Source organism: Symphodus melops (assembly GCF_947650265.1).
Source record: "Symphodus melops genome assembly, chromosome: 18".
In the NCBI taxonomy this organism is placed as follows: Eukaryota; Metazoa; Chordata; class Actinopteri; order Labriformes; family Labridae; genus Symphodus; species Symphodus melops.
Window position 1 is genome coordinate 6,420,022 of NC_136708.1, and position 25,969 is coordinate 6,445,990.

General features: G+C 41.3%; 1 protein-coding gene and 1 long non-coding RNA gene across 3 annotated transcripts; one reads left to right on the forward strand and one right to left on the reverse strand.

Annotated features, from left to right (window-relative positions):
- The first annotated feature begins 843 nt into the window (after positions 1–843).
- Positions 844–25,333, forward strand: nt5c1aa (5'-nucleotidase, cytosolic IAa). 2 transcript variants are annotated; one of them, XM_079368700.1, is made up of 7 exons: positions 844–1,460; positions 3,951–3,995; positions 6,685–6,852; positions 6,980–7,109; positions 17,122–17,244; positions 21,751–21,935; positions 22,547–25,333. In XM_079368700.1, the coding sequence occupies exons 1-7, from the start codon at positions 1,305–1,307 to the stop codon at positions 22,901–22,903; spliced, it is 1,164 nt and encodes a 387-aa protein (XP_079224826.1). In that variant the 5' UTR covers positions 844–1,304; the 3' UTR covers positions 22,904–25,333. The 2 variants fall into 2 exon arrangements, with proteins under 2 accessions (XP_079224826.1, XP_079224827.1); XM_079368701.1 differs by lacking the exon at positions 3,951–3,995.
- LOC306839814 lies at positions 13,474–14,897 on the reverse strand. Its single transcript, XR_013781263.1, has 3 exons — positions 14,852–14,897; positions 14,579–14,664; positions 13,474–14,054 (listed from the first exon to the last, which is right to left on the reverse strand). It is a non-coding gene; the product is annotated as an uncharacterized lncRNA (long non-coding RNA).
- Positions 25,334–25,969: the final 636 nt, after the last annotated feature.

Genomic DNA, 25,969 nt, shown 5'->3' on the forward strand with positions numbered 1-25,969 from the left:
AGTTTTGGGGTTCAGTGCCTTGCTCAAGGGCACCTCAGCAGTGCTCAGGAAGTGGACTGGGTCCTCTTCAGCTACCAAACCAATTTCCAGTCTTGATCCATGCCAGGAATTGAACCGGCGACCTTCTGGTTCCAAACAGATCAGTCCCTACAGACTGAGCTACTGCTGACTAGAGGGAAGAGTTAGTGTAATATTTTGTTGTTTTTAAGTAGGGACCAGACAACATTTCTGTTTGTTATGTTTATTTTTAATCCATCTATGTCTTAAAAGTAAAAACACATTTAAACACAATTGACAACCACTAAGACCCACTTCTATAGCAGAATTAAACGTGTTAACGTCCTGGTTAATCAAACTGTTCTGGTTCTTTTCATATTTGGACTGGGGATTAATCATTGGTAACCTTTTATAATAACCATCATGAAGGCTGAATTGGTGGTTAAAGTTTAGTGAATAGTTACTTTACTGTAAACAAACAATGCAATGATATTGTTTGCTATAATTTATGTTTATAGTTTATTTTTGCACACATTTTCACGTTATAAAATGTTTGTTACTGATTACCAAATGATTTGTAATCTTCATTAAATGGCTCATGTTAGTCAATTTTTGCTCTGTACTGTAGTTTGTGCCTGAATTTCCCATGAGCCTCTTGGGCATACTGACTGCACTGTCAACAAGGAAAAGCAGGGGGGCGGAGCCATGCTGAATAAGGAAGCAGGTCTGTGATTGGCCAATGGAAGGACAGAGGGGAACAAATGAATGCAGGCAGCAGAGAGTGATTGAAAGAGACAGGGGGAGATGGGGGGGGGGGGGGGGGGGGGGGGGTGGGTGGGTGGAAAAGAGAGAGGCAAAGGGACTGCAGCAGATGGACTGCTGTACAGCCTGCAACACACTTGCACAGGACAGACTCTATAACAGTGTGTGTGTAAGCATGCACAACAGACGCTGTGTGTAGGAGAATGGTTGTGAGTTTGTAGGCGGCCCATGTTCTCTGGAATTGGATGCAGTGAGCAATAATCCTCTTGAGATAAAACGGATACAGACAAGTGAACAAGGGGACGGAAGAGGGAGCACTTTTGCTCTCCACACTTGGCCTGCTTTCACAGGCAGGTGCTCTGCAATCTACTGTAGTACTGTTATCAATGCACTTGCCAGGAGTATCCTGATAAATGCTACGGGCTGTAACAGGACATGTTGTTGCTTTCTTTTGGATGAGGAAGAGAACTGTGTCTTTATCAAAGGTAGAGAAGTAAGGGACAGTTTGAGGCCACTCTTGGAAGCACAGAGAAGGTGGACTCTCTATGCTGAAGATGAGTCTTGACCCTGTACAGGTGATGAGTGGGCATGCCAAGGAACTCAAAGTTGTCCCCTCATCCAATGGGGACAGCAAAGGATCATGGAAAGAAAAAGAGGAGTTTGATCAAGAAAACTTGGGCCTAACTACCAAGCCAATACCAGTAAGTCTAACTGACTATTCATAATGTTATGAAACCTGTATCTACTGTATCTGTGACCGTTAGCGAAACCATTTTTTTTAAATACTCACATTTTCAGATCAAAATTGTGAACAGGTCTCTTTTTAATATTAACTGCACCACAAATTACTTTCCAAATTACTTTCCAAAAACACTCTGACCTTCTCTCCTCTCTTGAGCCCTGTTGCTACTCTCTCCTCTGCTGAGTGCCCCCATTTATACTCCACAGCCTGAAGCATGGGGTATAAATGGGGGCACAATAGGAAGAGTTTTTCTTAGTTTTGAGGAAGCAAAGTTTAAAGACTAAACTCCTGAATCCTTTCTCTGACAAACCCTACAAGCAGCCATGGCTAGGCGGCAAAGGCAAACTAAACTAAATATGTCAAGATATAATAGTGACTTTCTGAATGATTAATTTACATCTCATTGAAGATTTGGTCAATTCAATCAGATTTTTCCAATTTATTCCAGTATTTAAACTCTTCACAACCCTGACAGACTTTAACTTCAAAAATGTTGGCACAAAGATAAACCAAATTAGTTGTACACATTACAAGATAAAATACTGTATTTAATTTAAATTTTCACAAGAACTGGGTCATTTTGAGTGAAGGAAATGCACTAGGTCTAAAAGTAGCTAAAAGCTGAGTGCCTTTGCTTAGTGTTGGAGGATTAGTGCGGTCACTGTGCTGTATTTTTAGACTGTAAACATCCATCCTGTAAACTACTGTACCAATCCCAATAATGATGCTTAAAGTGATTGTAATAAGAGTCAAATGTGCAGTGCAGATCCATCCCTGCCTTCACTAAGGGATTTAACTCTGCTGACATGTACAAATACAATATGAAGAGTGTTAGGACACATTACAGCATTAGTGTATAGTGCATGTGATTATTCACTAAAGGTAATCAAGCACACAGATTATTGACCTTTAAATCAATTAAATTGATGGTCATATCGTTGTCAATACTGAGCCCGATATTGACATGATCTTACAGTATTAAAACATCATTTAAATGAACCTTTTCAGCATGATTCATAATGTTGTTTTTTAAGAAGTTACTGAAACGTAAACTGCACTTCCAAAGCTTTAATACTTGAATGCAATGTCTGTTTGTTGTCCCCTTATCTCTTGCTGCATGCCATCTATATATATTTTTCATATCCTCTGTTGTTGTTTTTCTGTGGTATTTGAGACCAAATCCTTACCTTCCCAAACATGTACTTCTTGTAGACTGATAGTAGAAACATAAATATTACTTTATAAAAAAAATATAACCAACTTGTGTCATTTCATGGATCGGTTAAACTGTTGTTTTTATTTTCTTTAAATGATGTCATGATGTCTTGAATTATATGTTTCAGTGATTAAATAGCAGTTCAGACATGGCTCATTCGGGATATAGTAGATTATAAAGGCACACAACATCCCATCAGCATCTGTTAATCCTCCTGTTAGAAACAAAAGGACATTATTGACCTGGTTTAAGCCAAACATAAATTATACATTGCTCAGTCATGCTCCTGTGTCACAATATGTGCCAAGGTCTGAACAGACCACATCACTGGCCTTTTCCTTATCTATAAATATCAGCTGCTTCTATCCCTGTCACTATCTCCTCTCATTCGCACCCTTTTATTTTTCATACTGCTCCCTCCTCTGCTCTTGCTTTCACTCTGTTGTCTGGAAACCCCTTCCATCGTCTTATTATTAATCTCGGATGGATGGAAGGGATTTCTCACAGTCTCAGAGATGTAAATAACAGATGAGTCACAAATCTGGGTTATGCCCAAGCACCAGTCCTGCTGAGTTGGCAGAGCTCTGACTGGATTAATGTATAGGGTGATGAAGAGAGGAGGTTCACCCATAAGTCTGGATTCTCCTGAAAAGGACAAAAATGATGCCGTTGATTTAAAGCGCAACATTTAAGTAACACACGTTTATTTAGCACCACATTCCCAGCATGTTTAACTATATTGATGCCAAATCAATAGGTAGGAGGTGATTTTGCTAAATGTGAGTTCCTGTGCAGAGGCGCCTTATGATCGATGCATTCCCTTTAAGAGGGCATGCTGTAAACACTTAACAGTATCGTATCACAGGACAGAACCGGACTCCTGCTCTGGGATCATTCTCAGACAGTGTGACATGTTATTCATAGAGTAAACTGACTCTAACGGATTGGCTTCACTAAAGGTCTTCTATATACAAGGCTGTGATCAGGATTTGGAAAGTGACCGGTGTTCTCTGCAACACACTTTATTATTGTTTGCTGTGCCACCATATTCATATCTGTCGGTACAATGTAGGCCTCAGATCTGAAGTCTTTATCAAAAACTAAAGTCTTTACATGAAGAATATTTTTCACAGTACAAGGGTTGCATTTTTGGATTGGAGGTGTTTCATTTCACTTGTGAATTGATGATTTCTGATAACCCTATAAATGAAAACAAACTGTCATTGTGCTAAGGTGACAGGGAGACGAACCCGGAAGGTGGAAGGAGGTGTTTTCTTCGTAAGTATATGTCTCACAAAAACATCAGGGTAAAGGTCGTGCCACTTGCTCCTGAATGACCATCATCACTGCCCTTTCACCTTCTTTGAACCTCCACTGTGCAGCTTCCATTGTGCGTGCATGATCACACACTGCCACTCCACTAACCAGCAACCTGGCCTGATGTTTCATCACGTGTGCTGTCATGTTGATTCCTATTGCACTGGATAGTCGAACTAATGAACCGACATGCTGTGGTTCAATCACTACAATGTTAAAGACAGCTACAGCTCTTTGATTTGTGAACTCATGCGTCTGTAGGTTTTTGAATGTGTAATCTAAGATGACAGATAATATGCCCTGCTGTTGTTGAAATAAAAGTAAACTTTAAATTTAACGAGTGGTACATAATGGTCCAACTTAAAAAGTGGAGTCCTTCTTAATAAACTGTTCAGATCAATGTTTTGTGAGTAATGTTTGAAAATATTTTTGTCTAAATAGGACAAAAAAAAAGATTTTCAGTGCAAACACAGTGTTGTTTATTTAGCCAGCCAATCATTTTCATATTGAAAGATACTTTATCGCAAAAGTCCAAATCAAGGCCAGAGACGCAAGTTCAGCTTTGAACTACTTCTGACATCCTGCTGCATCAGGATTGTTTGAGCTAAATTCCTTAGAGGGAGAATGTGCAATATTTTGATCCAGTAGATGTCACCCTTGAGCACCAGCATGAAACCAAAACAAACTGCTATTTGATGACGTGAAGCCTCCATTTGTGTTGGCACATTTGCCTGTGGCCTTCATTGTTTTGTTAGCAGGCTAATGTTAGTATGCTAGACTTAAGTTTGCTTGTAGCTAATCGAGTCTAACTGTGGTCACTTAAAAAATATTTTTGTATCCTTTCAACGTGACTTAATGTGACTACCTCAATGCAGATGGGCAGTTGATCCAAAGTAAACGCCATATATCTAAGAAATCCTGAGGAGCCTAGCCTTTTCTAGCTAACAGATCATTTAAGTGGACTACGGTAGCCTGTCCATGGTAAATGTGGAGAATTGAAGTATACGTCTGCTTAGAGTAACATACAGTATTCTAAAATCTTAAAGGCGATCCTGGGATTGAGCATCAACAATCAACTGATTTCTAGGCACCTGGTTTCATGCCAATGTTCTTATTTGCATCTTTACAGTACTTGAAACCAGCATTAAGTAAATAAATTGTTGCAAAGCACACAAACACACACACACACACACACACACACACACACACACACACACATATATTTGTTATAAAAATCAGTAGTAGACAATAGAGTAGACAATTATGTTTTGTGAACTAAGATCTAAAAATAAAGCAATTCGTCTAATGTTCTGCAGTTTGATTCCTGTGAATATTTAAAAAATAAAAAGAATGCAAAAGCCCAGATTTTGCCCATTTTTGCAACTTTGGAATAGTCTTCTCTGACATGTTACAGGGTTTTTTGGACATATGGTTGTGAGTTTGTACATGTGTCCGAGTAGGTAAGTAGATGATATGTCAGCAGGCAGTGTCGTTGTGTGTAATGGAATAAGGCTAAACAGAGGGACAATTGCTCTCTAGCCCTATCACTTGTGGCCTTTTTATCAGTGCATTGAAATTAGTGCATGTAAACACCCTGGCATGCAGATAATTTCTCACACTGTAAATACACACAATGGATGAAGACATGAATACATTAACAAGCATGCAATGATAAGCAATGTATGTGTTTGCTTTGTTAAATTAATTGTATCATTAAAAATTAAATACAAACAAAGACAACATTCATATTTCAGACCTGTTGATTATTAAAAACAAAATGTAGCTTCAATCCTGTGATTCACTGTGCAGCCTAACTTTTAGGCCAGGTCTTGTAACCCAGTACAACCCTTAAACACAGCCCCCTGCCCCTCTAACCTCTTCTCCCACCATCAAGGTATCACCTGAATTCGGCTGCCTGCATGTGGTCACCAAAGCTGGCTGCCACCACAGGAATTTCTCCCTCCCCCTTCAAACATGAGCACTGTGTGCGCAAATCCACGTCATGCGCAACATGAGGCCAGTGAGCCATCGAGTTCTTCTAATACAGTATAAGCTGTCTGAGCTCATTCTGTCCACTCTGTCAATATTTACAGACGACATTAAGAATGAGAAATGTCACCTGCCACACTTTTTTTATCAGCTTTGAGGAAGGTTGAAAAGGGTTGTTTTTTGGTACTCAAAAAGTATTATTATTTTTTGAAGCAGAAATTAGCGGTGTCCTGCTGTGCTCTTGATGTTTCTGAGTGAACTAGTGACCACATGGTCTTACGAATTTAATCTATCATACGATGACCACTACATTGTGTCATCCTGACAGTCTTGACAACATGTGAAATGTTTCAGTGTGTGTGGCATGTAACTCAGCGTGTGCTGTGACGTGGATGTCTTCATAAACTTTTATGATGTTGCATTAAGGGTCACTTGTAAAAAAGTAACAGCAGACCCCACAATGGCATGCACTTGTACAAAGGAAACTGTATTATTAACAGGGGTTAGCTTCAGTCTCAACATGCAACAGAAATAAAACAGGACTATTCCTGTGACGCCTCTCATCTCTTTTCCTCCTGTGTTCTCCAACCTTTATCGTTTCTCATTGTCCTCGTTTCATTTTTTTTATCTGCTTTCAATAATTTCCCTTTCTTGTCTGCAGCCAAAACCAGAGAATGCAGTTACCATCGCTGTTTCTACTCGGGTCTTGTTTCGGACCGATCTGGAGCAGAAGGTGTTTGAGCAGAAAGGAGTCGAGGAGTATCTGAGATATCAGATCGAGCATGAGAACGAACCCTTCGCCCCAGGGCCTGCGTTCCCCCTTGTCAAGGTTAAAGTCACACAGCTTTGAACTCAAACATTATATAAATGCAGTATCCATTTTGATTTGTAAAGCTGAAATTATGACTTTTGTGCCCATGTGAGCTTTTTAGCTGACTGCTGCTTTTTCCTTATAGGCTCTTGAAACAGTGAACGCTCGACTGCGGGAGCTGTACCCACAAAGTGAAGAGCTGTTTGACATCGTTTTGGTGACATACAATCATGCACACGTTGGAATCCGGCTCATCAACACCATCAACCATCACAGTAAGTTCTTACAGAGACTATATTCTGGAAAAAACAAAGTATATCTAAAATCAGAGGGTCCAATAATGACCATAATTAACAGAATTATTTTTAGGATATTGAAAATAAATCAACACTACTATTGCAAATAACTGCTTTAAACCATTGTGTTTGATCGAAAGTTAATAATTATATTATATCTCCTAATACATATATTTGGGCTTTTTGCTTTTATTCGATAGGACAGTGATGGAGAAGGAAATCAGAGGGAGAGAGTAGGGAATGTCATACAGTAGAGGAAATGCAACAGGTGAAAGGCCGCCCACCTACAGGAAGTTCTACCTTCATACATAGGACGTGTCCTTACTGCAAGCTAATCTGCGCCCCTCCCAACACACTCTCGGTGCACTTGTGTCATGTATTAAACAATCACCATAAATGTTTTCAAGAGAAAATTTCAATGCATACAGGAAACCTAGCAAAACGTCCATGTAATTAAGAATATGTGAAAGTCACTAACATTGTCAAACCATGTTCATTTAAATTCAGTGTTTAGATAAAATCTGCGATTAATATCTTTAGACATAATAATATATATTTGCTGTTTTAGCTTGAAAACTAGCAGAGAAAAAATGGACTAGGCAGGGAAAGAGGGTTAAGACTAAAAAAGTCCACAGTGCGTTGGTGCTATGATGACTTCATTATTCTTTCACTGCTGTTTGAAATGTAAACTCAGTAACTTCTGACGCAAACGGGCTTGCATGGGAAAGATTATATTCATTACTAACTGAAGCCATAGGTTTGCTCACAGCATTTGCTCCTGTAACTGCATGGCGTCCTTCTGTCTTTATAACTGTAACGCTCAGGTTTCAAATATTTCCATACACATTTACCTCATCAGTGACTCTATATTGCCAGAGACATTAAAAACTCTGGCTTTAGGCTCAACAGACTCGACACACTGCTCTAGTCTCGATTTATGATACACTACAAAGAATGTAAAATAAATACAACATAAAAATACAGTAGCTCTTTTGAAGACCCTACCCAGTCTTTTAGATCTTATAGTCTATGACAATGAATTAAGATGTGAGAGTGTGTCAGTGTTCAACTTTTGTAAGTCTCAAAGTGTGGGGTTTGTTTTTCAATCTTGAGAGACTTGATTATGAGTGAACAATCATTGAAAATGGTAGAAAATGTGCTACATGTTTGGCGACAAGCCTCCAGCATGATATCGTCATGTTCTTTCGGAGGGGTAGTGAGGCCTGGAGCAGGAGGCACTGATGGTGGAGATGGAACTATGCAGGATGTATTGATGAGTACACTTGACCTTGACATTGAAAGACAGAACTCAGAGAACCATGGTTACACTCTGTAACCTACGTTCTCTATCGTATCGAGACTATCTCTCCACTACATATTTCATATGTATGGGGCTCTGTAAGACACACCACAAAGGGATAGAGCAGCACCCGCCCAGAACAGGAACTGTGTCCTTCGAATGAGACGTCGCCGCTACCAGTGCTCCAGGTCACCTCCAGGTCAGCAGCTGACAGCTGACTGCCTGTTGCCAAGGCGCCAGACGCTACCAAGGCCAGCCTGCCCTGCAAGGCACTAAGGCTTGACTAGAGAGGTGCAGTTGCCACTCCGAACAGCCACGCCAGGCTGACGGACTATGGAAAAATAAAACTTTATGCTATTGCTGGCCTACCCCAAGCACCCGTTCACCGAATGACATGCTTGCAGCTACATTAATTTGGTAGAACCGAGCAAATGTAGATGGGCCAGACCAAGTAGCGGCCGTGCAGATCTCACTCAGAGATGCACCCCGCCACAATGCCCAGGAAGCTGCCATGCCCCTGGTAGAGTGCGCCCGCACCCCCGAGGGACAAGGGACCCCTATGCCCACATATGCCTGCTGAATAGCCTCTACAATCCAGTGGGAGAGACGGGCTTTCGACAAAGGTTTACCGCGAAGCTCCAGTTTAAAACAGACAAATAACTGGTCTGTCATCCGGTTTGTCCGAGTCCTGAACACATATGTCTGAAGTGCCCTTACTGGACATACCAGTGAGTGTCTTCGCTCCTCGTTTTCTCCTTGCATGGAGTAGAGAGACCGGAGTTCAACACTCTGCCTCGTCCTCGATTCCGAAAGGACCTTGGGGAGAAATACCGGGTTCGGTTGCAGGACCACCCCCGCACCCTCTGGTAGGAACCTGCAGAGGTCCGCATGAACGGAAAGAGCCTGAAGCTCTCCAATCCGCCTGGCGGTGGCCAGCGCCATCAATAGGGCCGTCTTAAGGGATAGCCACTTCAAGTCTACCGCATCCAGGGGCTCGAACGGAGTCCGTTCCAGAGCCTTGAGAACCAGCTCCAAATCCCAAGGTGGGAGAGCAGGTCTACCATGGCGACCTATACGTCGTCTGGCCCCCTTCAGAAATTGGGACACAAGGTTGCCCACTTCTTCTGAAAACTGGTACCGGCCTACCCGGGCTGCCTTGATAGCCGCCACCATACCCCGTAGGTTGGAGGGGGACTCCAACCTACGGGGCTCTTGCAAAAACTGCAGAATCTCTGGTGCCGAGCATGTCAGAGTATCCACCTGCTGTTCCTTGCACCATGCCATAAAGACCCTCCATCTGTGGGCATAGAGTGCCCTTGTGGACGGTGCACGAGCACCCTGCAGAGTCTGGACAACCGACTGTGACAGCCCCAAGGCTAACAGCTCGGTCCTTTCAGGGGCCATGCCCAGAGCCTCAGTCCCTGGGGAAAAGGATGAAGCAGAGTCCCTTTTTCCTGCGACAGTAAATCCTGTCGCACTGGAAGTTCCCACGGCATCCCATCCAGCAGTGGAGGGATGTCCGCAAACCAAGTCATGTGAGCCCAATAGGGGGCCACTAGGACCAGCCTCATCTCCTCCATTCGCACTCTCTGCAGGAGAGGTGGAAGGAGCATGAAAGGGGGGAAAGCATATAGCAGGACCTTCGGCCATGGATGAACCAGGGCGTCCACTCCCAGGGGAGGGCTGTCTTTCCCCAGCGAAAAGAACAGGGGACAGTGGGTGGATTCCCGTGATGCAAACAGATCGACTGCCGCTCGTCTGGAGTGGCGCCAGATCTCTGCAACCACCTGATGGTGTAGCCTCCAACCTCCGGGGTCCAGACCCCCTCTGGACAGCCGGTCTGCTGCCAGATTGGTCACCCCTGGCACATGAACTGCCCTCAGGGATCGTACCCTGGGGTAAGCCCAAAGCCACAACCGATGTGCCAGTTTGCACAGGTACTGGGAACCCAGGCCGCCCTGTCTGTTGACATATGCCGCTGCAGTCACACTGTCTGTTCTTCCAAGCACGTGCTGATCTCGAAGCAGCGGGAGAAAATGGTGAAGGGCGAGGTGGATCGCCTTCAGCTCCAAAATGTTGATGTGCTGGGCTGTGCTGGGACCGTGTCAGCGACCGCTGACACCATTCCCCCTGAGCACTGCCCCCCAACCTGTCAGAGAAGCATCCGTTTCCAAAAGCTGGCGATGCGTCATTGGGCCCAGTAAGGTCCCCGTGCCAATATTTGTCTCGTTCTCCCACCAAAGGAGGGCTGACCGCAGCCGTCTGGTGACGAGCACAGGGTGTTGCAGCTGGCTTCCTGGGCTCAACCCTAGACCCAGGAGATACCGCTGCACTGGGCGCAGATGCAACAGGGCCAATGGCACAGCCTGGACAGATGATGCCATAAGCCCCAGGAGGCGGAGACACAGTCCCCGTGTGACCTTGTCGCCTAGTCTGAAGCGTGAGAGACATCCCCTGAGGGCAACCTGTCTCCCTTGAGTCAATGTTAGTTGTGCCGTCTGCGAATCGATCATCAGGCCCAAAAACTGCGTCTTTTGTGATGGCACCAGTCTGCTTTTGTCCCAGTTGAGACGCAGACCTAGATGTAATATGTGGCCCAGGAGCAAGGATAGATGAGCCCGACATTGCTCTACTGAATGTGCGCACAGGAGCCAGTCGTCCAAATAATTTAAACTCCTGATCCCTTTCAGTCGCAGCGGCAACAAAACTGCTTCCATGCACCTGGTAAAGGTGCGGGGAGCTAGTGAGATCCCGAATGGGAGGACCTGAAATTCGTATGTCTGGCCTCCGAAGACGAATCTGAGGAACCGCCAATGCCCTTCCCAGATGGGAATTTGGAAATAGGCATCTTTCAGATCGATGGTGACAAACCAATCCCCCCTGCAGATGGACTGTTTCACCCTTGGGACAGTCAACATCTTGCAGGGCAAATGTCTGGGATATTTGTTGAGTCCCCTCAGATCTAAAATGGGACGGAGAGTCCCGTCCTTTTTGGGGATGAGAAAGTACCGGGAATAAAACCCCCCCTGCTTGTTGCCTGGTGGAACTACCCTGATGGCTGCTTTCCTCAATAGAGCAGCAATCTCGACCTGGAGCACCGTTTTGTATTTCGGATTCATTACTGTAAAGACAGTTGGACTCCGTGAGACCGGAGGACGGCGGGCAAACTGAATACGATATCCCTGGGTCATCGTAGAAAGTACCCAGGGGTTTGTCCCCAAAGCCCTCCAAGCTGTGAGACGTGCACCTGTCAGGTCGCGGCGAGCCGGACCCGGGCTGGCGTCAGGAGTGAGGCGGGGGCTGAGGTCGTCCCTTGACCTGGGTCCCTGCACTCTGCTTGCCTTTACCTCGTCCCATGCCACGGCGAGCGTTAAGGGTAGTCCTCAGATCTTCTGAGTCCCATCTGGGCCTCTGTATCGGGGCAGGGTTCTTGCTGGACTGTCCAGTTCCCCATCTGCAACGCTTTACCAACAGCCAGTTTCAACAGGCAGCTTTGGTCCTCAGGCTGCAAAGCAGACTGCGATAACCAAAGTTGGCATCTTGTCACCCAGAGAGACGCAATGCCTTTCCCAGCAGCTGCCACCTGCTCTTTCATCAACTGCGCCATGACTGATGAAACCAGCTGCAGCTCGGATACAATGGAGCTCATTTGACAGCCGCCTATGATACAGCGCCAGGATGGACCCTGTATTCGCCAGCTGCGCCTGTACTGCCATAGCCCTGTGCGTCTTAGCCAGGGAAGCATCCAACATTCTGCATCCCTTTGTCGGGCAGCTAGGTTTCCCTAGCACAGAGCCTGATGGGAACATGAGGGCTGCCATGGTCTGGTCCAATGGCGGCAGAGCTGCACAGCCAACCTTCTCTCGATCCTGTATCGCAGACAGCCGTCTGCTAGAGGAAGGGTTCTCTCTCGCCATTGTGGCATGGTTAACTCCAAGACACAACACACACCTCTCATGTCCATCCTCAAAGGGCATCCGCGCCCCACAACCCTCACAGTTATGGCCGCGGCTCGCCATCTCGCGAGATCACGCGAGGCAGCGAGACAGGCTGAAACCTCGTGAACTCTCGCGAGATGTAGGCGCCGCGGTTGTGGATGAGGAAGTGCTAACTGGCTAGCGCTGTCACTCTGACACGCCACCCCCTCACCGCGGTTTGGACAGACAGTTTTATTCCTATGGCGCGTGAGCCCCTTGTCAGAGCAATACGCCAGGAACGACTGCCGGATTACTCACAGCTGACTGCTCTACCGTCTCTCCCGTGGCAGGGATAGCCGGATAGGCTCCGTACCTATGGCGCGTGAGCCCCTTGTCAGAACAATACGCCAGGCACGAACTGTGAGAAAATTCTTTCTGAAACAGCGGCTTTCAAAAAGTAAAAATCTGTAGAGTAAACAGCCACCCCGAGAGCGAACTCTCTCTTACACTTGGTAAGTGGCAAAGACTGTCTCCTCCTAACACAAAAGTTTCTTCCTGTTCCTTCGTAATTCGCACAAACGCCAACCTGCTCTCGTGGAATCAAAATGATCAGTGACAGTGTGGTGCACGGGTGCTCTTATACTGTCATTAGCCACCTCACAGGTGGATTGTCTTAAAGTTAATTGTCCACAACATCACCTGACCCCGTGGGTCTGTCCCATACATACATATGAAATATGTAGTGGAGAGATAGTCTCGATACGATAGAGAACCACTGGGCCATCTGGCACCAACCACAAAACAAACATGCTGTATTTTAAAGAATTTAAGGGGAGTTTAGTTCATATTAAGCCTACTGTGCTTCATCATAGGGATCTCATGTTTGCACAAAATACCAGTTCCACTGTAAAGCTTACTTTAGAGATCATTCAAATACTTTTAGGAAAGTAATTTACCTGGCAAATATCTAATTATGATAATTGGTGGCAAATTGGCTCATTGTCGCTACTATATTCAGAAGATATAACTGTAGAACACATAATTATAACTTGTTCAGTCAAGGAAACAGCTAAAACGACACATTCAATTATACATTAATTATATTAATCTTATGTGAACTCACATAAAAGGTTTTAGGAGGATATTTAATAGAAGCAAACTGAATGAGAGAAATGTGGTTCTTCAGATAAAAAGCAACACCAATTCTACAAGTTTGCTTCTGAAGAAAATAGGATTCCAAACAGTACAAAGAAAGCGAGCTGGGCCTGTAATATAAAACATATCTCTGAAGTTTTCAAATATAAAGGCCCGTGCTTATTAGTAGCTGTTCCTGTGCAGGTATCTTAGTCTACATTTTAAACAATTCTTAAAAGGGTGCATCTCTTCTTGGTGACTTTAGATGTTATGATTTAATCCAAGTTGTAAAGCTGACGCATGTTCAGCTGAGAGGCAAACAACAAAGTGTATGGACAGCTGACTGTTAGGACTCTTCCCAGGGAAATCTCCCACCATGTGATGACATCTTACTCTCAGACCACTTCCTGTTCAGCTCCTCAGATGTTTTCATATCCCTCTAACTTCAGGCCTGGATGAGTTCAACATGAAGTCCTTTGGGATGTAAGCATAATCCTAGTGGCCTGAAAGAAAAACAGGTCCAAGTGGAGAGGCTCTTCAGAGGCGTCTTTGTTAGATGTCTTTGGTGGCTCCCTGCATTAGGGGACAAACAGATCCCTCAACTCTGACCTTTGTTAGAGAGCAAAAGGAAACCATGGCTTCTTTGATGCAAAATAGAAACAAGGTTTGTTGAATATCTTCCCAGCAACAGTTCCACTTTACTTGAAGCTTTGCTTCACTTTGGGAAATAAATATAGGCACGCAAGAGAAACATTTAAAACTCATTTGTCTTTCAGCTGCTGCTTATGGTAGTTATTTTTAACAGCTGCAGGATAAGGAATACAATTTCTCACCTTGTATTTGGATGACCAGTAGTAACAAAACCGCTCGTGCAAGGCAAAGGAGCAAACATAGTTACACGTGAGCTATATCATGCTGCTTTTTTTACATGAATACATCACATCAGCAGGAGATTGGCAGGTCCTATAATGATCTATGTGTCCAGGAAATTGAGTGTTCACATGGTGACTTTACTGTCCTCTAGAATAATCACATCTGGACCATTAAAGACATCATATATGCATGAAATATGCTAAATATCCTGCAAGGCTACATACCAGGCTGCTTTGCATGTTGGAGCTGTTCATTCTTTTGATGTGAAGTCCTGCTGATTTCCTGCTTTCCAATTACTATGTAGATGTTCCTGAACAAGCAAATACATGGGACGGATACTATAATAAATTATATGAAAACATTCCAGCAGAGAAAAAAAAATACAAAGAAATCAATGGTAAGGACATTTTCCCACAATCTGGCATCTGTATTACAGGAAGGGGTTGTGTAGGAGGTTTGATGTGATGAGGCACAGTGTAGCTCAGGGTCAAACTCACCAGGGCCTTTCTTCAAAGCTAAATAAACCATTTAGGAAATACATAATGTGAGATCACTTAGAGGGTTAATAAAACGGGGTGGTCTGTTTTTTTTTCTCTTGTCTCCTTCTCCGTCTGCCTTCAGCCTGTTTATAGAGTACTAGTACTAGTACTAGTACTAGTACCAGTAGTATGTCACGTAGTTGGAAACAGCAAACTGGATTAAATGCGGTAAAGAACAGAAAAGGACTTATTTAAACTGAAACAAAAAGGCAAACTAAAACTTACTTAAATAATAAATATAATATATATAATATATAATATAAATATAACAACAGAATGTCCAAAAGTAAAAGACAGTCAAATGGAAACCCAAGGCACAGGAAAACACGAACGGACATCCAACATCGAACAAATGATCGAACACTGAGGCAAAGAAACACTTAGACTAAATACACACAGGGGTAATCAATACAGGTGAGACTAGCAACACAGGTGCAGACAATCAGAGCAATCAAGAAAGGAGAGAAACACACAGAGGCAGGAATCAAGACAATACTGAGGACCAGAACTACAGAATAAAACAGGAAACTTTTTTGATTTTGGTTAGACATCCATTTCCTGATTACACAATGAAGCCATGTAGGGAAAATGAAACAATTTGCTGCATTTTGCGTAAAAGAATATAATGTTCTCTCTGTTAGTAAGCCTTACAAATAGTCAGCTACATTCAATCAGCACAGACAGGCGGATAAACTCTCATAGCAGCCTTTCCAAGAGTACCCATCAGTTATCTCCCAGTTTGTGCCAAACAAGCACAAGTCAGGCATCAGGTTTTCAGTGCAATGGAAACATGAAATGTAGGCTAGAGCTAAATGTGAGGATACTTCAATCAGGACAGACTTCAGAAAGAGTAAAGCATTTTTTATATAACAGTTTAAGAAAAGATCAATATGCAATGTCTTATGCCATTAGATTTTGTCATGATGTCCGCATGGGGTTAGAGTCGAGACTGGTGGTGGTATTGGTGAAAGAAATAATGCAGGATGTAATGAGTAGTGGGTTCCTGAGGCTGTGTCTGAACTCTGCTGAGATAGAATGGAGGTGACTGAGGCGGAGAGGAGCCGCAGCGATCACACTAGAACGAAAAACTGACTGCAGAAGTGAGAGAACAGGTTTTAAAATTAGACAGCAGCTGGATGATTGGTTGAGAGACTCGGGTTGGATTATTACCTAAAGATTGAATCCCTCAAATCAGCTGATCACCATAGTGGGGAGTAGGGTTGCAAAGGGGTGGCAACTTTGAAAATTGACAGAATGTTGGAACCCTAGTAGGATGGAGTGGAGGTGGTTGTGAATCAGTGAATATCACCAGTCGTCCTGTTTTAACTTATTCTTAGCTCCATGTCCGTTTCTGGTCCATGAATTTCAACTATTCTTCTAAGAAATGAGTCTATCAAGAGTCCCTTATCTTTCGACCTTTACTTTTGAGCGAGTCTGAAATAAGGCTTCTGCCGAGCATAACTTTAAATAAAAGACAGGACCTTGACTTCTCTCTTTCCATATTATTCAGAAAACCAATCTTCCAAGCACGATAACCTTCACTGTTAGAAATATGAAACCCCATCTGTCATGGCCTACCTTTTTTTTAAATTATATTATAATCAACATCTTTCTCCAACCCATGTAATCATCTGTCTTTATCCTAACTTGAGTCTGTTATTTTACTCTAGTGGCCTTTCCTAATCTTCTGTTATCTCTGACCCTCATACGTATCGGCTCATTTTACCTGAACAGTTTGTAAGGATCGTATCACTTAACATGGGTCCCTTTTCGTTCTTCACATTCCATCTCTCCGCTGCTCTTTGGATCAGCCAACAGCAGTGAAATTAAGACTCTCCCTGAGCCAGACTGTAAACAGACACTCTCCCATCAGTCTTAATTCATGTTGCATCTTCTCTGCACAGCCCTTCCCCTCCTCCTGTCCCCTCTTCTACTTTCTAGCTAACCTCCTCTTTGGACCTGCTCCACCATTTAAGTGCATGTAAATTAATCACCTCACCATGTTTTTACCCCCCCCATCTCCCCTCCACTTTGCCTCTCATGACCCCTGGAAATGCTATACATGCACTTCATGAGAAATTCACGCTCATCAAATATTTTTGTACATTACTTTCCCTCTTTAAAACATGTGATGTCTGCTTGTCCATGTTGTTTAAAGATAGAACTGAACACATTTAAGAGTTACTAAAACTATAAACCTGGTTGCTGGTTGTTCTTTTTGCTTCCAGACTTGTTCATTGAGAGGTTTTGTATGACCGGGGGCAGCAGTCCTATTGGCTACCTGAAGGCCTGGCACACTAACCTCTACCTCTCTGCTGACTCTGATAAGGTCAGGGAGGCGCTTGCTGAAGGTGAGCAAACACATGCATGCACATATGAGGAACATGAAGTCGAATTACTTAAGGTTCTTTTTGCGTTATTGAATCATTGTGACATCTTTAAACATTTCTTCGAGCTACAGTAAATTCCTCATTCTTCGAAGCTCAATGAGTTATAAAGCGTCAACAACAAATATACTCTTCACCATCAAACAGAAAGCAGCAAACTACGATGATAGAGATTCCATGGACCCACAAGCTTGGGCTATTCTTACTAAACATGTTAGTTTGACTCTCACTCACCGTTAAAGATTTCACGGTGAAACTGATATAACCAACTTATAGGATGATTCAGTGCTCACCTACTATACAGTTAAATGTAACCATGGAGGGCCTGATTCAAATTAAACATTTAATTACAATTTGCAGTTTAGGAAGAACAAATACATTGTGACGTTTCTTGGAATCTTTCTGAGATAAGATGTGTCTCATCTTTGCAATTTTATAATGTCAATTAAATGTCCATATGTAATGTTTTTAGTTTGATTGTTTCCATTTTCAAAAATAACTTAAAAGGGTCCCAACAGTGGTGCTGGAGGCAAGAGGAATACACTCTTTATTTTTATTTTATAATGTTTTGAATGTTGACTTTGATTCGATTTGGTTATAATTAATTTACGTTAATGCAAATGATACATACATACAAAAATGATGTAAATGATGGTGTTGAAGCACTCATCATTTACAGTGTATGGGATCTATCGAACAAGCAGGAATTAAACCATCTTAGTATGGTTCACCTAAAGCTAATTAAATGTTCCAGTCTCATCAAAAGGATTTGAGCCTGTTTCCGTCCCCTCTCTCAGCATTGACACTTAACTAGCCACGAAAATGTTAGTTCAATCATTTTAACAGTATATGTTAAAATAACCTGATAAGACTTTGAACAGACATTGTGAATCTTGTATAAGGGTCACAGTGCAACAGATCTGGCAATTCATTTTGCCAATAACAAGTGTTGCTGTTATTAAAGTTTCAGCTGTAAATGAATATCTTTTTAAAAAGTCTTAAGTGGGCATTTGTTTCAAATAAACATAATATGGAATAAAACTTGCAAACAAACTAGCTGTAGTAACATATCCATAAGCCAGCATGTTAAAACCACAGATAGTATACCTTTAGCTGTGCATGAGGCTCTAAATGTTTAGTTATAACATTGATTACTCCCTGTAAAAGACATAAACAATGTTAAAATACTCTGCTGTCCAAAACGTGCAAACTAAATATACTCATGTTAAATTTGAAGGTAATTGACTTGACCACTGCTTCTTATTCTGATCTTTTAAGATGCTCATTTTAGACAGCATTACTGCTTTGATTCTGTTTTAGTTTTGTATTTCTGAGTTTAGGTTTAGTTCCCATACTTTAGTTTTTGCTGTTTCATTGTTGTACTTGTTTCTCTGTTCTCGTGTGTATTGTTATTGTAACATTCTTGAGTTCTGTATCTTCAGTGTTTCGAATTCAAAAAACGTTATTCATCCCCAGAGGTCAATTTGAAATTGATATTATGGTTTTGGTCCTCAGTTTTGTCTTGATTCATGCCTCTGTGTTTCTGTTAATCTTGATTGTCCTCAATTGTGTCTTGTTGGTCTCACCTGTGTTTGATTACTATTTAGTGTATCGGTGCATTTGGATTGTCCCTACTATCTACTTTCACTATCCACTTTACCTTAACCCTGTGAGAACATCATCGCCGTTTTGACAGTCCGCATTTCCACTAGGCGACGTTATAATAATGCGACAACGGCAGAGGTTAGTGATGTGAGTCTGTCATGGTAAAACTACAATTTTCAGAGAATGAACAAGAAAAAGCTCATCAAAAAATCTTTTCCCTTTGCCTTCTTAGCGGGGAAATAATCCTAATAACCACGAGGTGTGAATGAAATTATAATGTAGGCCTTATAAGATACCAGGACACTTCACTTTGATGGTTTTACAACATCAGCGTCATATTCGTAGTTCACTTCTGGGTTTATGATTGATCAGGCAATTTGTTGCAGTGCCTTTTCCTTTTATGACCAAGGTTTTATAGGTGTATTAGCCTACAATTTCTTGTATTAACAACATTAAATAACAGCAAAGCATCTCCACTAAACATGATACAAGAATGTATAAGTAAAGTTTATCTTCTCCACACACATAAAATAAAAAGAAAGAAAGAAAAGGAATAGAAATTATAACAAGCTATAAGTCAGAGCAATATATAAACCAATTGCAAATTGTCTCCTCATTTCTCCTCTTGCTAGTTTTATCGAACGGTCGGATGCGCATTGTTCTTTAAAAGTTTTGGTCGCAAGGTTGACTCTCTCATCTCCATTCGTAAAGGATAGTCCAGTGTTTCCTATGCTAAAGGAGGTTATTAACGAAGCATTGAGCCACTTTTCCTTAACTTTTAGAGAATTCAAACCACTCTTATCATGGCTGCCACTTAAATGCTTCCGGAATTAAGAAAAAAAAAGGAGAGTGAAAGGAGATAGGAGGGACAATCTGAACGCACCCTATGTGTGTCTTCCCTTCTGCGTTATCAGTCATCTTACTAGATTTTCCTTTTTTGGACATTTTGGATTTCTCAGTTTGATGCTTGGGAAAGTCAGTTTTTTGTTCTGCAATTTGGACCTCCTTCTCCTTGTTTTTCAATCATCATGACAATTACAGTACTTTAAAAAAAGCTTTTAAAACAGTAGGCTTACAGGGAGAAATAAAGTCCAAACAGATAAAGCTCACCAAAAGAAGCCCCAATAGGATCATGAAACAGAGTCAAAATTAAGTTACTAAGCTGCTGCATTTTGATTGTTTTGTGGAATCAGGTGTTGAGAATTACATTTTGTAAGTCTTGGATCACACTATTTGCGTGTTTGTGAGTAAATGGGATCTGAGGGAAAACAAACTGGAGTGCTGATTGTTGTGTGACAAGTAACTTCAAGGACTTTTTTCATGTGACTTACACGCTAAAAGCCCTCTTCTACAAACACTCACACACAGAGTCAAGTAAAAGCATTGCCCTTGACATTTTCTTTGAAAGGTCTTTGTTTGTTGTAAATCCATTTAATGCATCCTTAAGCTGAAGTGTCCTTTCTCAGAGTGTTTTCTTATCTCAGCAGTACCAACAACAGCGATGGAAACGTTACAATTTTTTCTTTTCTTTAGCAGGAACCTTTGTCTTAACTTGATGTGATGGTTTTACTTTAATTTGTGTGTTAACTTGTTTTTGATCCAACCTGCATATGTTCGTTTTTTGTTTTTTTAAAGAAAGTTAAAGTGATGTAATGTGACTTGATCAGAAGAAAACTGCAGGAGATCTTTGGCTCTAGTTGAATCTTTTTCAGTATCTTATTTTCTGCTGGATGAAAGGTATCTTTAGAGGTTAATTAAGTTGAACTCATGGCCATGTTTTGGGGCCAAAAAAAAAAGACTTTGTATCTGCCTATTGTGTGTCTGAAGGTAATAAAACATCCATCCATTTTTAATTTAAATGAAGCACAGAGAATATAGGCAAGACATGAATCAATACAAACAAATTATTTAAAGGTTGTGAAGTGAAGTCAAATCTGTACAACTCACGTTGACCCTTTGCTAAATGCATACACACACTCACACAAACATTCAAGCCAATGCTTTTGCCCTTGATAGATCGGTTACATCATATGGCCCTTAGTGGCCACCACAACCCAATCTGCATTTCTACCCTGATTAAAAAGGTCGGCTTCACTCATGGGAGCTCCAGACATTGACAGTTCAGATACTATATACCCTACCACATGGCTCCTGATGCCCCCCCACAACCACACCATGAATTCAGTGATAACAAGCCTAGATATCTGACTGCCAAATAGAGTATGGCAGAGCTACACAGACACCAAATCACAAGTATGTAGTGCTCACAACAGTTTAGGCCACTATGGCGTCGATTCAACAGAAGTAAATACTAGGCTTAAGGCTATACGCTCCACCTCTGCCTGATTCTCATGAGGGAACAGAGGAGAGAAAAAGGAAATAGATGGATTTGCCCCCAATCAATAAGTTTAATTCAATAATTTCTCCTCACCTAAATCCAATTACTTGTTTTAATTGCTTCGTCTGATATCTCCTGTTGTCTTTTGCTAACTGTGTCCACGCACTCCTAATTCTCCAAGCAATGAGGTTATGCAATGAACTGTCTGCTTCACACTACTGGACAACCTGTATGTGCAGTGAAACTTCTCATGATTTTGATATTTGATTTGATTCATTTCTCCAATAAACGAAAAAAAACAGAAAATACAAAACAAAAAAGCAAATTTCAATACAATACATATTTGACTGGTTTGAAAAGGGAAGCATCTAGGCTTGTCGAGTCCAACCCCTATTCTTTACCTTTAACAAAAGAATAATCCAATAAAATAAACTAAATGGTCAATACAAACAAATACTCCAATCAAGTTAGTCAGAAAAACTGAACAAAACAAAACTCATTGTTGATGTCTCTGTGTTTGTGTATAGGCATCGCAGCAGCTACCATGTTTTCACCAGAAAAGCAGTCAGAGGTATCACAGACGCAGCTGAGGGTAGCATTTGATGGTGATGCTGTCCTCTTTTCTGATGAATCTGAACGCATCTTTAAGGCCCATGGGCTGGACAAGTTCTTCGAACATGAGAGGGACAATGAAGACACACTGCTTGATCATGTAAGTAGTTTTTTAGAGGAATATTCGGCCATTTTCTTTTACAACATAGTTAAAGTGCTCTCTTTTAATTATATGTGCTAAATGACATGAAATACTTTTGCTAGCCAAGAATAGATTATTTTTATTTGTTGTTTGTGATTAAAAAGAACGAAAAGTCTCTAACAGAAACTGAGGAAGTTAAATATGGGTGAGCATCTTTGAAACCTTGCTTTGCCATCACCATGCAGCTCCAACACCTTGATATGATTATGCTGATTTCCCCTTTATATATTTAATCTATGGAGTATCTGATCATTCTTTGAACCTATGAAAATAAATGATGAATGGTTTTAAATGGCATTGGGATTCAAACATTGTCAGCCACAATTGACTCTGTCACAGTCAATTAAATTGGAACTGATTCAATGTAGTTTATAAAGGACTTCTAGCCATGGCTCATTTGTAGTCCTGGTCCCTGTTACACATTTGGTGTGTTGTTCATTCATTATCAGTAAACTGGGCAGGGTTTTAAAATGGATTAAACAGAATTGTGGCAATTCAATAACAGTATTGTCGTCCAAAAACCCAAACTATAAACATAACTTTATTACCATCTCTGCTTCACTTCACAGGGTCCACTTAAGGGCTTCTTGGAGGCACTGGGGAAGCTCCAGAAAAAGTTTTATGCAAAAGGCCAGCGCCTAGACTGTCCCATCAGAACATACTTGGTCACAGCTCGTAGTGCAGCAAGCTCTGGGATCCGGGCACTGAAGACACTCAGGGCTTGGGGCTTGGAGATTGATGAAGCCCTGTTTCTCGCGGGAGCACCAAAAGGCCCCATGCTGGAGAAGATAAGGCCCCACATTTACTTTGATGATCAGATGTTTCATGTGGAAGGAGCAGCAGAGATGGGAACCATTGCTGCCCATGTGCCCTATGGCATTGCACAGAAACATAATGCAAAACATAACACCAGTGCTGGCAAGTAGACAAGGGGACTTTAAATGCTGTGGGCCCAGTGCGAGACGAACGTTGGGACAGAGAAACATTTTAGAGAAGTTGAGAGAGCTTGAAAAGCTGAAGCTGAATTGTATGTGGAATACGTCATTACTACATTGTAGCAAATGTTTTGTAAGTATTTGTCACAATGAAGACTGTCTATGCTTAATGCTGACATGTTAGGAGTTGGTCAAGTAGAGGTCTGGAACCTGAGAAGACCTGGATGCAAAGTATCCCTCAGCTTTACATTTCATAGGTTCATCCAACTATAAACTGTAATAAAGTGTTTTATCAAATATTACTTTATACAAACATTATGAAGGTGCATGATTATGATGGTGATCTTTAATTTCTGTCATTAATAATTGTCCTGATGACATCGGGACCTCCATTACAACTATCAGAACCATCAAAATAAAGTATAGCTATTATAGGTCAAAAAAGATTGTGAAATACTGAAGCACAAGAGTCATTATTTTAATATTAATCAGTTTGCACAGTTAGACTTCACAAGAATGTAAAATTGTTTGTTTGCAGCTGTACGAAATGTGTTGTATATTGCAAAATCTTAACTTCTCATCTTATCCACCACTGTATAAGTCCCAGACAAGAAAGCCATTCTATTCAGTTAGTGCCTTAGAATCATTGAAGACACACCAGTAACATTAGTGTGATTTGGTTGGTGCTAGAGCCGTGTTTATTATGTAAATACAAACAGAACATGATCTTAGCAAAACTCTGAAATCCCATATTTGCCTGTTAATAGCACACATAAAAGACCACCATGTCAATTCAAGGCTTAAAGCAAGGGCTACTTGTCTCAGTTAAAGGCAAATACATCATACGATCCATGTTTTTTAGCATAAATTTGCCAAACATGCTTGGGCTTTCATCATCTACAGTTCATGATATTATGAAAAGATTCAGATAATCTAAATAAGTCCCTGTATTAATGCCAAAAACAACATTGGGTGGCTGTGATCTTTGGGCTCTCAGTTGGCCCTACATTAAAAACAGATACTATTCTGTGGTGATCATCACTGTATGCACTCAGGGGTACTTCCAAAAACAATTTTCTCAAATGGGAGCTAAAATCTATCGTGCAATGAGGAAATCGTATTAAACCCAGACCCAGAATGCTACCACCTACTACTGTCCAGGCTTATTTCAAATGGAAAGAGGCAAAATGGAAAGGATGTCCTAATGTACATCAAGATAAAATTGAAGAGCATTTCACATTACAGAAATTAGTCCCCTCATTCCCAAAATATACTGTGCAAAGGCAAAATAAGACAGTGATCCTCAGAGTAGTAAAATGTGTTATGTTGTCTTTCCAATGTCTTGTCTGATCCATGTTCAATCAAATATGGGGTTTTTAATGTTTTGCAAATCATGATGCACTTATTGCTTGTTACACAATGTGCCACCTTTTCATGAATTGGAGTTCTATTTTTTGCCAATAACTGGAAAGTAAAAGACAAAGAAGTTCACCCAATTAAATTCCAGCTTGGTTTCTAATGTAAAGCATATTAATTGTACAGCTCATTTAAGTAAAGACTCAAGTTTTGGCAGAAACCATGCTCAACAGCCAGTTTGGTTTTACTGCCCTCTCCTGCGCATGGAGGCTAGTACACAGTCACTCACATAATTATTTATAGTTGGAAAAATATGGCAATTGAACTAGACAGCTGTGAATCTAGTGTGTTTCACTGTCAGAATAACTGAAAGTATATTATTATTAAGCCCCCTGAATAAGTCACTTTATGATAAATTGGCTGCAATAGGCCTTTAAAATGTCAATCCACTTTACTCTGTTACTGTCAGCAACTCATCAGAATTCTTCCACCTACAGTAGTATACATTTAATGATGCTACATCTTATAAGCCAGAGCTTAAAGGCACCAGACAAGCACCATCAGCCAAAACACAAAACTACAAAGGTTTTATTTCGTTTTGATTAGATTGAGTTTTTGGATGATAAGAATTTAGCACCATCAGACAGAGAAGTTAGAACTTTAGAGTGACTTTTATGACTGGATGTTTGCACACAGAGTAATGTCTGAACCTTACATGCAACACATTTAAGACGAGTTTATTTATTTTAAGACTGGTTATGTTACAAAACTTTGTACACAAAAAAAAAAAAAAAAAATCCAGGTACTTCCTTTTCTCAATGACAAAAATAGTTTATTAATTATTATTTATTTTTTTTCCAAAAAAACTGTAAGATAAACCCTTAACTCCTGAATTAAAATACATTTTTGTGCACTCCTTCACTTTGCCATGGAGTGGCAGCACTGGAATGATAAATGACAACTTCTTTTCACTTACCATATGAAGTCTTCATTTGGGTTGAAATACAGTATGTTGGAAATGTTTCACTTAAGATGATTGTACAACTTTACATGCACACATAAAAGTTATCTTCAAGAAAAATCTTGTCTTAATATATTTTCTTTATTGTTCATGTTACTAATTTTTATGTGACCACATTGTTCCTCATCTTTTCCCAGTTAAGTCCATTTTTTCAATCCTCACATTGAGCGGAATCACATTACTACCCACACTCTCCCTACAAATATCTGTGATAAATGTCTTAATATTCGCTATCATTCCAAGTTGAATTGGATCTTCCCAGCAGAGCCTGGATAATAAAAGCAAGAAAAGTGCCATCATCCGGGGCTGGTCTATCCAGAGCCATATTGCTAACAACACCATAGGGACATGCCCTGCTGTTAAACGCTGATGGATTGACATGCATGTGGATTTTATAAGCTCCAACTCATTGGGCTGAAGCTGCTGGCATATACAGAAGAGGGCAGGGGAACATAGATAACATACAGCCAGCTGGAAAACCCTGCAAAGCCAAAGCATAGTTCATAATGACCCACATGCTTCTGCTGCCAGCTGTGTCCATAAACTGACAATACACATCAGCATGAATAGAGAATAGTGAAAGAGAATGTGTGTGTGCTTTACTATGCCAAATGGAGACAATGCCTGGGGACAGAAATTACCATAACAACCCACCATCCTGTATCATCTTAGATAAATAT

Excerpts from the sequence above, each read along its gene's own strand:
- nt5c1aa (XM_079368700.1), top strand. The coding sequence starts at position 1,305 with ATGCTGAAGATGAGTCTTGACCCTGTACAGGTGATGAGTGGGCATGCC. Across the intron at positions 6,853-6,979 it reads CTGCGTTCCCCCTTGTCAAG|GCTCTTGAAACAGTGAACGC; the intron begins GTTAAAGTCACA and ends TTTTCCTTATAG. Across the intron at positions 17,245-21,750 it reads CAGGGAGGCGCTTGCTGAAG|GCATCGCAGCAGCTACCATG; the intron begins GTGAGCAAACAC and ends GTTTGTGTATAG.